This window comes from Betta splendens, chromosome 8, assembly GCF_900634795.4.
Source record: "Betta splendens chromosome 8, fBetSpl5.4, whole genome shotgun sequence".
Lineage (NCBI taxonomy): Eukaryota > Metazoa > Chordata > Actinopteri > Anabantiformes > Osphronemidae > Betta > Betta splendens.
Genome location: NC_040888.2, coordinates 10,142,815 through 10,157,628, shown reverse-complemented (window position 1 = coordinate 10,157,628; position 14,814 = coordinate 10,142,815). Strand labels below are relative to the sequence as shown.

Here is a 14,814-nt window from a genome sequence, read left to right as displayed (position 1 = left end):
CTTTATGTGACAACTCATTATCGCCGGTGCAGAAAATGAACTGTCAGAGGCGATAAAGCGTCCGAGGCACATGCTTCAGTCTGAAACATCTTTCTGGAAATTCATCAGATTTATTGAAGAGGCGGTTTGGAGCAAATCACCACCTGCTGACAGGCGGAGGTCTGTGTGCATGTGCTCTGATTCTAACACCACCTGGTGGTTTCGACGCTGTGGGGTCAGGGAGCAACACACACACACACACACACACACACACACACACACACACACACACACACACACACACACAGTCGAGACCACTGTTCCATCCACACACCGACACCTGGCCAGCAGCCAATTAACGCACGCCGGGGTCCCCGGGACGCTCAGGATGTGACGAGGAGGAAGCTGTTTGATGAATCCGACGCTTTCAGTCTGTGAAATGTTGTGTTGTTTGTAGAGAACATGTGCTGAGGGAGAAGAAGAGAAGCAGAAGAGTTCTCATTGTTAATCCACTCATCAGGCGTGTTTTTAATTGGCTCCACGTGGGAAAGAACAAATCATCCTGAGCTCACGGATGATGTGAGCTCATAGCGTTTACACCTTCATATAAACTTGACAACAACTGAACAAGCAAATAAAACAAACCTTTGTACACGTTTACCTCTGGGCAACCTGCATTACCTCAGTGATCCAGTAGCAGCTGTGTGGAGTGACAGCAACACACACACACACACACATGGAGCTGAAGTGGGCCCTGAATGTGAGCAGCGCTTCTACTGTGAAGCCATGTATGACCTGGTCTTCAGGTGCTTCATGATGACACGAGTCAGAGGAGACAGCAGCTAAAACGCGGCAAAGTCGGTAGAGTTATCATTCAGTCTGTTGCTCATCACACTGAACTAACTTCCCTGTAGTGGATAGATCGACTCGGCCAAATGGGCTGAAACGCTGAGCCACAGCTGACGAGCTCTGCAGGAAAGCCTCCCATCAGTTCAGCTGTGACAAGCCCTCAGTCATAGTGAGAAACGCTTCAGGCTGCTCAGTACTGCGACGGTGCAGGGGACGTTCCGGCAGAAGGGTAATTTTAACGACGGGGAGGCGGCACGCTCCAAATCTCCGATAAATCACCGGGATTAAGAGCTCAGATGAGAAGAACGTGCCGGCGAAGCTGCCTCTCCGCTGTCTCCACGGTAATGCCAGTGTTTACCCAGCTATTAATATCGAGCCGCCACATGCTGCCTATCAGAGACGCCGAGCCCGATGAGACGGGGCACACGGGGTTAAAGAGACAAATATTTTTGGAGGAGAGATGGTATTTGGCATCGGAGGGGCAGATAGCGGCCCGCATTAAGGATTGATAAGATGTTCTGAGTAAACTGTAGATGCAGAGAGGGAGCGATAGGAGCTGTGGGCACTGGGAACACGTGAGAAATGCGTCAGGGACGTGAAGTGGAGCAGCAGGTTTGTTCAGCAGCCGGAGGACGAGACAGGCGTCGATGCTCAAAAGGAAAATCCCCAACAGGCGATGAGTGATAAGGTTTTTATTTATAAAAATAATAAATATCTCAACAGACAAATACTTCAGTATCATTTCACACGCTTCCATTTCGTGACGCTTTTTGCTCCTCTGCCACATTTAAACACAAGCTGGTGTGAACTAAGAGGCAGGATCACATGTTGCACAATCAGTGTTTCAGTCAGCGCACGCTTGCTCACACACACACACTGATGAGGTCTGGGGAGAGCGTAGCCCTCTCCCTCGTCACAGTTTGTCATTTTTCCCCCTCCGTCACCGTCTACGTCGCTCCTCGCCTTCACCTCCTGATCCACGCGTCACGCAACCCCCTGATCCGCCACTAGGGGGCGTTTGCCCCCACGGCTCCCGACGGGCGACTCCACGGGGAGATTAGCAGATAAGGAGGGGCCAGCTGTCCAGAAGAGGCAGAGATTAACCCAGGGCACAGCTGAGAGCCCCCCCCCACCGCCTGTCACAATGCAAACACATTCACATCACCATAATCCCACTGACCACCGAATGCCAACAATAACCAAGCGTGACATTTAGACTGTGCTGAACACAGAAAGTGCTAAAGATCTACAGTTTTTAGGATTCATGGCAAACGCCACTAGAGATAAATCTATATACATCTTGTCATGCTCTTCCTTTCTCCGCCGTCCCCCTCCGCCCTGGTGGCTCTTCAGCCCCTCTGGGCCTCCTGGGACATGGAGCGGCCCAGGTCTCTGGGCGCTTTGGCGAACTCCAGGAAGGTGGGCTTGACCGGGGGCAGGTCTCTGGTGATCTCGTCCACGGACCTCTTGGTGGGACACACGCCGTCTGGCGCCGGGAAGGGCCTCAGGTCCTCCTCGCCGTGCGGGGCCCCGCGGCCGAACCGGAGGCCCAGGTCGGCGGGGGAGAACATGGGCAGGGGCAGCGTGAGCCTCTTGGGCAGCAGCTGGTGCTCCCTCACCCCCGTCTCCAGCGTGCCCACTCTGAAGACGCCCGAGGGGCAGGTCTGCACCAGCGCGCGGGCCTGCCACTGCCGGGTCATGGTCTCCCGGCGGGAGTCGTCGTTCATCTTCACCGTCTGGCTGTGGACGCAAAGAAAGATTCAGTGTTAGAGTCCAACGTGTGCTGAGAACAGCCTCCTCCTGCCTTCGCGCAGCTCCGGCGGCGCTCACCTGTCCTGAGGCCGGGTCTTGAGGCTGACGTTGTGCCACTCGGCGCTGTAGCTCTCCCTCTGAGCCCTGTTCTCCTCCCGCACGCTGCAGCTCAGCTCAGCTCCCACCACCTCGCCGTTGCGTTTCTCCAGCACGGTGCAGATGGGCATGTCGTCGTCTGTAGCGTTGGCCGCTGTTTTCGGGTTCGTGGTTCCCGCGGGGTCCGGTTGATCGGTCCTGAGTCTGGGATGCTTTCGCTCGTACCCTTCTGGCCCGCGCCGCCGTTCTGTGAGGACACGGGTCTGTCGGCGGCTTTTAAAGCTGCGCCGCTGCTATTTCTGACCCGTGTTGTCACTCCACAATCACTGCGCGCTGACATCCAACACCAAGTGCACGATGTCTCATGTCCTGAAGGCTGGAAGCCCCCCTGAGGAGGGGCTGTGGGGAATTGAGCTGAAAATCCCGATTGCCTGCCCAGTCACCTCTGCTTTCACTGTAAACACAGAGACGAAAGAATCATGGAGGCAGTTTATGGAAACTTAAATGACTAAAATAGGTTTGAGACACGTCCCTAATCAGAAAAAGTAATATTCGTATTTTATACATAAAGAATATTTCAGAACAAACCCAGAACAAATCTGTTACCCTGGAGATAAAAAAGGATCAGACTGAGTATTTCACTGTTTGCGACATCATCGAAGCCCCTCATTAGAGGCCTTTACAGTACCCGGCGTCCCAGCAGGGGGGAGCGCTCCATTGCCCCATCCCCAGTGATTCATTACCTCAGTGACAGAGCGTCGCGCAAGCAGTGATCAGCTCAGGTTACACACACACACACACACACACACACACACACACACACACACACACACACACACACACACACACACACACACACACACACACACACACGCACACACGCGCGCGCGCACACACGTATAACATTACCACCGGTTCTCGTCTCTGACTCACTCGTCCACATTGGGAAGTGATGTGTACATGTATCAGACACCACCCAGCGTAAGGAGCATCCTAATGACAGGAGACCTTAATCAATCACATTTCAGCGGTTTTCAATGACCTTCATGTTGTAATGAGAAAGTGTCCTTGTTGATATTTATGCCAAATTATGACCTAAAACATTTGTTATGTGCAAGTGTTATGGATTATTATTGGTGAATGATTCATAAATACATTTTGTATGTTAAAGTTGCTAGATATTCATTTTTAATTTTCTCTCTCATTTTTCAGCCTGACAGTCTTTCAGCAGGATGATATTTTATACAATATTGTTCACTGTCAGAGGGAGAAAGGAGGACCAGAGCTCTGCAGGCATCCCTGGGGTCATGCGTTCAGACATGTTGTGACGCCATGGCAACCGTGAAATACCCTCCCAGAAACTTAGCAAGTCGCTACGCTGAGATTATTTTTTCTAGTCGACGTGAGCGAAGACGCCGTGCGTCGCGGTGCATTTCGTTCACTCGTTGGTGCTGCGAAAGTGCAGGAAGTCAAAACGTGTGCTTCCTCTCTGGTTGTGGGTGAGTCACGCTGCGCTGCTGAAGGAGGGGGTGAGGAGGTCAGCAGGGGTGAGCAGCCAGCGATCCATCTCTCCTCTGCCCCTCGTCCTTCCACCAGATCACGCTCTGCCAGGAAGAACTTGGTGTTGCGTAACCAAAGCACCACAGCTGCTTGGAAGTGACATCTAAATGAGCTGTCACCAGGCGAGAGGAGGAGTGGGACGAAGAGAGGACGGGGGAGACTCCTGGATGAGACCACGGCTCGTCAGCCGCAGGTAAATAGGTAGAAATAATGGGAGGAAGACGGATTATTTTTGTCACGGCGCATTGAGGAGCCTCCTACGCAGGTCATCCTGACACGAGGAACAAGCACCAACCTGAGAAGGAGCCTCCGCTCGGAACCGGCGCCGGGCGTTCGAACACGTGCCGCCACCGGAGCGCCTCCATTACATAACGACGGCAGGGCGAGAAGCAGCTGACGCCCAGAACACGAGCGTGCGTCCCAGCGGGACGTTCAGATGCTGGACGGGGTTTGTTTTGGCTTCCACACGCGGAGGCGGAGACTCACGACCCCTGTTTTCTACTGGAGATTAGGATAAGTGCTCCAACGTGTTTGTGCAGTTGTTGAGCGTCGCGCAGTTAAACAACGTGCGTCACAGTTCACACAACCAGCTGCAGCTTTATTCCATCGCATCACAGCAAAACGTACAGAAACCGTCGTCCCCCGAAGCCTGAACGGCTCCCGCACGCACGCACACACACACACACACACACACACACACACACACACACACACACGCGCGCGTGCACATCCCCGCCTCATTTCAAGTCCGACATACAGTAACCACGTCTCTGCACCTTTGGAAATGTTTAAAGACAAACACAGGGTTTAAATGAATGACACGAGCACACGTTCTTCGTCCGCTTGCCAAGTTATTTCTGCAGCACTACATTTCACCATGTGATTAGAAGAAGTGCTGATAATCATAGGACAACATGTCGAGAGGCTCTAGTCGAGGGAACACGGATGCCCCGAAGCCTCGCAACAGCAGAACAATGAACAGGCAAGAAACAGAAGGGAGCGCACCACAAACTCCTAGAACATTAAGACGCCCAAAAAGCAGCTTAAAGCGGGTTTAGTCTGGGGACAGAGCTGAAAGGGCCGAGTCAGAACCGTCCGTGTAGCAGCAGCTGCTTGGGAAGCGGGCGCCCGGGTCTCCGAGGCTGCCGCCTGCCGCCTCCTGCCTTCTTTGTGCAATGGCAGACTTCAGCCCCTGTCACTCAGGCCTCCGTCCTCTCTCTCGCTCTCCTCGTCCTCCCCGCCGCCTCCCCCGTTCATGGAGGCCTCCACCCGGGCCAGCAGCAGCGGGAGGTTGATGGCGAGGCCCGTGGGCTCCTCGTCGGAGTCGTCTTTCGGGGGGTAGAAGCGCTTCGCTTTGGCCAAAAAGTCATCGGCTATGTCCAGATACAGGAGGCGATCCTGTGAAGAAGGTCGGTTTAAAGCATTTAACGCGATTCAAAGGCGAGGTCAAAGGTCAGCGTGACCCCGACAAGCCGCCCCGCTCTCACCAGGATGAACAGGTATCTCTCCGGCGGCGGCTCCCTGCTGCTGAAGATGGAGGTCTCCGTGTGGAGCGTGTGCAGGAGGGCGCGCGCCGTGGGGGCGTTGCGCATGCGGTCCAGCGAGGCCCCGGCGGACACCGTCAGCAGGGAGTCGGCCTCGGCCATGAAGCCTGGGGGGCAGCACAAAGCATGAAGCTGCTGCCGCTGCTTAGACGGCAAACAGCGCGTCTACATCAGCCGGCCTCACCTAGATTCTCCAAGACCGCCTTCCATTTGTCTCTCACTTCCCGCCGTGTGTCTCTCATGGCCTCGATGTCAACGCTCAGACGCCGATAACCCTAAAAAAAAAAAATCACAAAAACTCATTTAAAGCTCAGTGTCTTTGGATCTACCTTCGCTTATAATACATTCTACAGCTCACGACTTGCTCTCTCACATACCGTGGAGCCCATGCGGGTCTTGTTCCTGGCCTGTAACAGGGTGTAGAGCGTGCGGTCGTCGTCCCTCTCTGAGTGGCTGGGGTCTCCGGGTTCACTCCACAGGTTGGTCTCCTCATCGCGACGCTTCTGGACTTCACGGTTAAAATATTCCAGCGGATCCTCGCTGCACACAGGCAGAAAACCAGGGCTGATTTAGCACAATATGATTATCCCGCGAAACTGTGTGTGATCAGTACAACTGTGTGAGGTACTGACGGTAGCAGAGGCTGCTTCTCATCGTCGTCCTCGCTGTCACTGGTGCAGCAGCAGCAGCAGCAGAACTGCACACAGAACTTCTTAAAGGCTGAACCCATCTATTAAACGCAGAAAGTGTCCAGAGCAAAGATGGATTTCACTTTCCACTCTCTTCAAGCAGCCTGGATACGAGCACAGCAGCTTTAGCGCCGCTCTGCTTCTCTCCCTGAAGGTGCTCTGATCGACTTCACAGCCTAATTAAAAATAAAAAAGACAGCATCACAATTATTATCTCAATCTGAACAAAAAAAACATCAAAAAACATCAAACAACAGGTTATAAAAGTTACGACTACCTAGTCTTTAGCGTCCCATTTTCCAGGATCCCAGTGGCTCCACATCCAGTAGAAGTCATTGACCAGAGCCAGTCGGGGTTGAGGCGCTCGTCACCCTTACATGGAGGACAAAGGGAGCAGTGAGAAGCTGGCGTTCTCATCGGTTCAACAACACATATTCACACACCCACCGCCTCAGAAGACAGTCACAGCACAATCATGTGAGCCGCTCCGGCTTTCGTCCTTGGTATTGTGTTTTGCCTGGAGGATCTCAGAAATCTCCGCCTCACTTTAGGTCTGATTACACCCTCTGTCCGATCTAGCAGAGCTCTATTGATATAAAGATTGTCTGTGGATGTGTGATGGGGTGGAGGTACTGGAAAAGTCACAGGATTAAATCATATACAGTAGTGCTGTGATTAACAACGTACAGTAAACACCCGCAGGACAAAAAGTCAGTAAAAAAATTGAAAAATGCATAGATGAGATATGAGATATGAATAAAATGATTAGTAGAAAACAAGACAGAAAAGCTTTGGGAGCTGATACTGAAGTTCTCATTTTATTAGAAGACAATAAAAACTGTTGGTCAGTTGTTATGGCTTTAAATGAAAAAAACATTTGATGAGCTGTAACAAAAGAACTTTAAGCAGTGATAAGGACACATTCAGAATAAAGTCAAAGCAAAATAAAAGGCTGATATTTAAGGTAAATGTGAACAAGGCACAAAACTGAAATCATTTATTTGTCATAGGACATTCCTTCTGTGTAGTGAGTCGTTTAAATCAGTCACGGTAAGTTATTCAGCTGCATCTACATTTATGAACTTCATGCAAAAGAAGCGTTTCGCACCATCGCTGCACCTGCGCTGCCAAAGTAAAGCGCTTCGAGGCCAAGTGGCTGCGCTGCAGGCGTGAGGAGGCAAATGACTGCATCACAGTTAAGCCAATAAATACAGACCCTTGAAAGTGTGAACGAGGTTGTTTGTCAAGAACGATGAGGTCCAAGATGAACAGTTCACTCAAGGTAACAAGGTATTCAGCAGATCTCAGCTAGGCTTCATTACATATACAGTTGTAAATCATGACTGAAGTTTTCTGAAGTACATCATAACACTGTAATGCAGAGTTAGAAGGTAAACAAAGCTGAATGAGCTGGAGGCGACATGATAAGACACGTTATGATGTTTCATAATTAAAAAAAAAAAAATGACAGAACCACCATATTCAAAGCCATTTCTGGTCCCGAAGAGATACAAAGTCAAAATCATCTCTACAGTAACAAACCTGAATGAAAAAAACAAGAAAAGTTATTGTTATGAGGTTATTGGCACAAATAATAGCTTAATCTCGATCACAGTATTCTGATCTATGACCATTTTCTCATTCTTAATTCTCTTAATCGAGTTTGATAATGCATTAGGAGTCTCCTGATATGACTAGTTTGACCTGGAGATAAATCCCAGAGCGCGAACAAAGATAAGCATTTAAAAGTGAGCTACTACATGTTAAATGGATGTTTGTGACGTGGCATAAATGATTACTGGGTGTCACTGTACTGTAAGAGGCGTCGATGGGGTGGATGAGTAGTGTCTCCCTCTAGCGGTGACAGGACAGCTCAGCGCCCTGAGAGAGAATAAACTTAGATCTTAGACTTGAGCTCTTGCTTTGGGGCAGGTCAAACAGAGAAACACATTTAAGTCATTTACAGTGAAAACACAGACATTCAAAAAAGCCAAAATAATAAAAAAGCAATTAGTGGTGAATGTTGTGCAGCAGGATAAGGCTCAGAGACACAGCCCATTCAGTCATCCTCCTGCAGCAGCTCGTCTGTAACCAGTCAGACACATGTCTGCACAGTGACAACCACTTCCATCTCCATCCAAGTCATCTCAATTCTACACAGTGACACAAGATGCCTTCAGGGAACTCTTCTCCTTGCAGCGAGGGATGTAGCGAAACAATTACACGTCCACTCCAAAACATGGTTGCGATCACGTCTGAAGCGACGTTGCTGAATTTCACGATTAAAGAGGGAAACCGTCTGATTCTGTGATGAGTGACCCACAGCTCGCGTGTGTAGTGCAGCCACTTCATTGACCGTAGCTCCGACTTGGATGGCGCCGCTCCTGCCTTAACTGTGGTGGTGGGAGCGGTGGGAGCGCAGCTCGGTGATGCGTTGGCGTAAATGGGACATGAACTCGAACATGGTGGCGGCCAGACTCTGGTGGATGAGGTAGCGAGGCAGGCGGCCCTGAGGAAACAACAGCAGCGTTCTCCTGTCATTCATACCCTCATCTGCTAGTTACTTTAACTTGTACAATTTATAATCCAATATTTTTTTCTTTCAACATAAATTTGACGATTAAAAAGCAGTGGACTGTGTTTGTGCCACACATCTTCCTACCTTCAAGTCTGTGTTGAGAATCCAGATGAAGGTGCAGACAGACGGGTTAGAGCTGGATTTGAGAACCACAAATCCTCCTGGACCGTTCTCTCCTCTGACCCCAGCAGTAAAGTAAACAGAGAGGTTAGAGGAGTGAACATAACGCTGCATTACACATCTAAATATATTAACATCTAGTTTAGTGGATCAAACACAAGGAGCCTGGGCGTCTGACCTGACATAGCGCTGGCACGGCGCTTTGGCATCGTGCTCGGTGGCCATGCCAGCAGACAGGTAGCAGTCTCGCTTACGCTCCACTCGCCGAACGTTAACAAAGTCCCTGAAGGAGGAAAAATTCAGTGCTTCAGATACGAGGCAACACAATGAGGAGAAAGGATGGAAGCATCAACATTCAGGTCTACCTCGCAGACACGACTCCACCCGCTGCTCCAGCAGAGACGTCGTACGTTACTAGAGTGTTGTCGTCAACCCTCTGAAGGATCTGAGGGTGAGAACGTCCTGATCAGCACAGAGAACCCAACGGAACGCGCTTACGAATCAGACAGATCAAGTAGATGCTCGATACCTGACAGACAGAAACAGTTCGGTTCCACTGGACCATCTTCTCCGGCTGCAGAATGACCTCCTGATACACAAGCTCAGCCGTACACTGCATGAAGGCCTGGAGAGAAAATGATGAGTAAATCTAGGATGTCAGGAGGTTTGTGTGTTTCAGAACTTCAGTAAGTTATAAAAAAAACAGAACTGGCAACGGAGCAACAGTATCAAACATTAACTTCTCATCTAGTATCTGGTTGCGTGCCTATTTCCGCTATTTTAGGCACAACTAAAGTAAATAGAATCACGGGCACAATTTGTTCTTTGTAGTTCATGTGATTTCCTGAGGCTGAGGTCAACGATTGGGACACTCACTTTTAGACTATAATGGACTTTCAAAACACACTTTTTTTTATTAACGTTATGTTAAGAAACTTTGTGGTCTTGTATTTTTAGATGCATCTTAAAGTTACTCAACATAATACGAGTATTAAAAAGTGGCACTGAAATACTGTATATTGTTACGCCCTCTTCTGTTTTGGTTTGTGGTTTTGTTCCTTTGGCTGCCTGCAGACAGGAAGTGGTCATCAGAGCAGAGGGGTGGCACCTGGTTAGGTTGCTGAGGTGATAAATACCTCTGCCTCACTGATTGCAGTCTCTCCTGCACTTCCCAGTACCTGCGTGGTTTGGTTTGTCTATTTCTTTGATTGCATACAACCTGCACACATCCCATTTTTCACTCATCCAAGCACATCATTCACTACTGATATTGAACCTACTGACAAGTTATATTTATGTTATGTTTGTTGGTTACATTTATTGCTTTACAATAAATTTGAGTTAATGAAACCAGACTTGTGTCCCCTCTTTGTCACAAATGTGGAGCCAGTTTGTGACAATAAAAAAAAAAAAAGAGAGTCTAAAAGAGGACAGGCACAGTTAATGTAAAAGACAGCAGAAGACAGCACAGCAGAACCACCTGTAAATACCAGGCCTCCTACGTCAGCCTACATCAGCAGGCAATAAACTAACTACTGCATGTCCAGCTTCTCAAGTTATGGTGACATTATCAGGAAGGAATTTCTATAGCTGATTTCATTTAGTCAATATTACTATCAATTACTAACAGTACAGTAGAGTACAGTACAGTGTCCGGTTAATCAGCAAAACAGATGTCATTAGGGATTAATTAGTGTACGACAAATCATGATAAACAGCTACAGAGGTGGAATACACTGTATGACTCACAGTGAGTACTAGAGGAATTGCTCTACCTTGAGAATGAAAGTTTTGCCATGGAAGGGAATCTCCAGGGTGTAGACAGAGTCTCCAATGTCCTGACATGACAAAGGAAACCCAGATCACATAGGTCACTCTCTGAAAACACTCAATTATGGAGTAGCATAACAATGTCTTTCTTGTGCAAAATTCCACAAAGAACTAAAACTGGTTTAACTACAAACCAATGAACCCATCCCTGCATTAAACAATGCAGCATGGTTAGTTCATAGTTCCGAGATAGTTCCGGTTTCACTTAATTACCAGTGACGACAAATATGTCACATATGTGCTTTTCCGTGTACAAGGCCCCAACATCCACAGAAGTGATAATTAGGCACACATTAACTGTAGCTTTAAAAAAAGAAATCAAAGCCTAGGTCTTTAATCCCAACATTGATTGATAAGTGAATAAATGTTTATTTTATACGCTTACATTGTTCTTTTCAAACTTCCAGTTATCCTCCTGGGTTAGGATCTGTTCAACCACTGACATGGCTTCCCGACCCTGACGGACATATTCCTTCTCCTGGAACAAAGGGCATGAAGAGAAAAATATGAGTCATCATGTGATGGCGAAAAGTTAGCAGCTGTAAAAGCAGATGTATAACCTGTGCAGTGACAGCTTTTCGCCCAAGACCCTCATCATCCAGCTCCTCATCTGAACCTGCAGACACGGGATCCAGTCAAATGTCATTAAGCAACTCAGATAGGAAATGTTAAAAAACTGAAACCAAAGCAATCAGCACGGGTCACCTGTCACGGACTCAGGAGGGGAGTAGAACTGGCCGTCGGAAACTGCACGGGGGTAAATCATGGGGGCGCGTTCGCAGGCTGCGTTCACCGCTGCTAGGTAGGCTGAGAACCAAGAGGTCAAAACTGTTAGAAGGAGCAAAGCGGTCTTTGCTTAGGTGTGTTCAGGTTTACCCAACATCGTGTCCTCACCCCGTTCATCCTCTGCCTCCTGTGTGAGCACCTTGAAGTCAAGGAACCACGTCTCCAGCCAGGCCAACACAAAGGAGGTGATGGGCAGCACGTAGCCGAAGGCATTCTGGGACAGGAGCTGTGGACAGAGGTGCAGCCAGGTGAGATCCCAATTCATACACTCTTATTCATCGAATTAAGGAAAAGTAGGGCAGATTTCTAGGCCTCGATTTATTTCATAACACCAGTGTCTGTAAATGGAAAATCCTAAAGACTGATAGAGTGAATTACTTACTTAATCCTTAAAAAACAGATGTTTTGGATTGCTGTTCAAATTATTGAAGTTTATAAAAAAATAGAAATAGAATCTGCACATCATCAGCTGAGACATGGCTTCAAAGACACACAAATCATACATACATACATAGTGGATGTAACAATCTGTATGTGACCTGTGTGTAGAGACAGCTGCAGCTTTATTGTTTTAAAGATGAGAAGTGTTTGTTTATTTTGCTTTTATAGGAAGTAAAATAAATCACCAACTGTATAAATGTGTGATAAAAACAGTCTTGGGTGTTTTTTTCAAAATGCTTTGGCACAAAAGAAGAAGTGAGAAGACTGAGGGGAATTAAACTACTTACTGCACCGCAAATGAGTCAAGCACACGCAAAGCATTTAGTGACACTCACATTAGACAGGATGACCTTCAGAACAAGGAAGACGCTGGTCACTAGAGTGGTGACCTGAGCAGAGGAGAAATACTTTAAATATCAGTATCTGTTATTGTCCAACAATGGAAATATACCACTTCACAATATTTGATCACTAGACTGAGTTCACTTACCGCAATAACCCACCAATGCCTCAGCCGAAAAGCTGCATAAGCCACTTGCAGGCACAGGAAACGGAACACAGCAAGAAGCTGAAACAGATAGAAAACAGAAAAAAGTAAATGACCTGGGGCCTCAAATGTCATGACAGGTTCACTTGGCAAATAATTTCTCCTCTTTTATGAATAAATGAAGAACAAGTCTAAAAGCTCATTCAGATACAGATGCTCATGTTGTCTCAGTTAAGGAGTACAGAGGCTTGACTGGATTGACCAACTTACCCAGATGTCAAAAAAGGAAGTTGTGAATTTATAATTAACAACCTCCGTTTTTAAACTGTCCCAGACTGTATTGGAGATCTGCAGGAGAACACGGAAGAGTCCACTTTAAATTGATTTTTACCCAGAGCACGGAAGCAAAATGAAAAACTAAACGTGACTAAATTATAAAGGAAGCTTGAATCTTTTTAACTGCTGCCTCCAACTCACATTCAGCTCAATAATCCAGAGAAGTGAGATGAAGAGCAGGTCGAAGGTCACAAAGAGACAGAAGGTGCGACGGACGTCAGAAACGGCCCTGCGCTCTGCGGATGGTGAGAACAGGTACGGGGAAGGCAGGGACAGCGACGTGGAGTAAGAAGCATTCAGGGAGGCAATGGCAGGGAGGCTGCCCCCGAACTCCCCGTAGTCTCCACCTGGCATTCCTGAGATGAGACAGGAACCTTCCCTGGAGCAGGGCAGATGAATGTGGTTGTTACAACTGTTGATACAGCGCTCAGTCACAATGACTCATTTCACAAGTAACCAGTTTATACACTGTTGAATTTAGATAAAGCAGGCGCTCTAGGTTCCTGCACTCATTGGAAAAATGCAAACTACTAGAAATACTGTGTGGGGGGTGAACAGGAATCCACATTACAGCTGATCAACGCTTCACTGGGTGCAACTTCCCAAAGTTAAAACCAGCCTTAGCACGGTCTCATGACTTCCCTCACCTCACCGCAGGCCATTCCCATCATCTCCACGGGTTTTATGCAATTTTACTATAAATATGTTTTCTATGTTTGGTAATATATTGCTCTGGTGAATATGAAACACTAGTGGAGTTAGTCAGGAACATTTTTAGATAAGTAAACACAATCTAAGGTTCCTTGTATGACCAACAGTTCTGAACTGGTGTTAACGAAGATAATATTTATCTGGTCAGGACGTAGTTACGAAGCAAGAGACTTCATAAAAATAGAGAATATGTGCAAATACATTAATTGTCCTAAAAGATAAGTTCAGGTAACAGCTAAATTATTAACTCAGACTGTAATGAAACACGCAGAGTGACATTTTGTGTGTTAGTATTGTATTATTTATGGACATCACACTGACCATCTGGCCTTTGTTAGCTTGTAGATAAGGCACCTTTCTATCTCTAAAGTTCTGATTGAATTTCGTTGTAGCGACAGTTCAGACCCCATGACTCCCCCTCAAAATAAACAAGTCTCTAATGGCGCTGAGTTCCAGCGAAGCTAAGAGCTAAACTACAGCATCGAGTGAGTGTTAAACAGCAGGATGAAGGCAGGAAAGGACGTTCACGGGATCTATGGTCAAACTAAAGCTAAAAGCTAAAGAACCAGGACTGGGAGGAAGAAGCAGCCACTGTTGTTAGCGGCTTCTATTAGCTTAACGCTGCACTGGCTAACTCTCGTTTCTCAGTAGGTTTCTGTCATTATTCTGTCAATAAAAAGAAAATACGCGCAACACATGTCACCTCACCTGCAAAATGCAGCACTATGAAACGGATAAGCCACTTAACATTTACCTTAACCGCGAACTTTAAAAATAAATAAAACGAACATGTAACGCAATGAACTTACTTGATTTACCGCAGCAACATCGCCTTATAACAACTCTTCCGGACTGACCTTTCAAAGATGAATTGCGTCAAGATGAACCACTGCCACGCTCCACGCCGTCGACAATCACGTGACCATCTGGTCCTTACCGGATGCTAACTGCCAGAAAGACGAATAAGACTGTATGGCTTCTTTCCTGCGCGTTAACGCAGTAATCAGCAATCTGGCTGTTTGTTCTATATGCGAAAGGTATGTTTATAGATATAAA

The 14,814-nt window shown here is 47.5% G+C and overlaps 3 protein-coding genes across 4 annotated transcripts; all 3 read right to left on the bottom strand.

Moving 5' to 3' along the window:
- Positions 1–1,505: 1,505 nt before the first annotated feature.
- tcap (titin-cap (telethonin)) lies at positions 1,506–2,939 on the bottom strand. Its single transcript, XM_029160139.2, has 2 exons — positions 2,659–2,939; positions 1,506–2,568 (listed from the first exon to the last, which is right to left on the bottom strand). Exons 1-2 carry the CDS (start codon positions 2,805–2,807, stop codon positions 2,178–2,180), a joined length of 540 nt encoding a protein of 179 aa, XP_029015972.1. The 5' UTR covers positions 2,808–2,939; the 3' UTR covers positions 1,506–2,177.
- A 1,868-nt stretch (positions 2,940–4,807) lies between these two features.
- mreg (melanoregulin) lies at positions 4,808–7,113 on the bottom strand. The gene is made up of 6 exons (XM_055510729.1): positions 6,747–7,113; positions 6,413–6,645; positions 6,158–6,320; positions 5,965–6,055; positions 5,724–5,887; positions 4,808–5,634 (listed from the first exon to the last, which is right to left on the bottom strand). Exons 2-6 carry the CDS (start codon positions 6,508–6,510, stop codon positions 5,422–5,424), a joined length of 729 nt encoding a protein of 242 aa, XP_055366704.1. The 5' UTR covers positions 6,511–6,645; positions 6,747–7,113; the 3' UTR covers positions 4,808–5,421.
- Positions 7,114–7,266: 153 nt separating this feature from the next.
- Positions 7,267–14,703, bottom strand: stard3 (StAR-related lipid transfer (START) domain containing 3). Of its 2 annotated transcripts, none has more exons than XM_029158344.2 (15): positions 14,568–14,703; positions 13,189–13,426; positions 12,982–13,059; positions 12,715–12,792; positions 12,560–12,613; positions 11,892–12,009; positions 11,703–11,804; positions 11,558–11,613; positions 11,383–11,475; positions 10,943–11,005; positions 9,697–9,792; positions 9,533–9,612; positions 9,346–9,450; positions 9,132–9,225; positions 7,267–8,978 (listed from the first exon to the last, which is right to left on the bottom strand). In XM_029158344.2, exons 2-15 carry the CDS (start codon positions 13,399–13,401, stop codon positions 8,859–8,861), a joined length of 1,350 nt encoding a protein of 449 aa, XP_029014177.1. In that variant the 5' UTR covers positions 13,402–13,426; positions 14,568–14,703; the 3' UTR covers positions 7,267–8,858. The 2 variants fall into 2 exon arrangements, with proteins under 2 accessions (XP_029014177.1, XP_029014178.1); XM_029158345.3 differs by having other exon boundaries at positions 14,467–14,599.
- Positions 14,704–14,814: the final 111 nt, after the last annotated feature.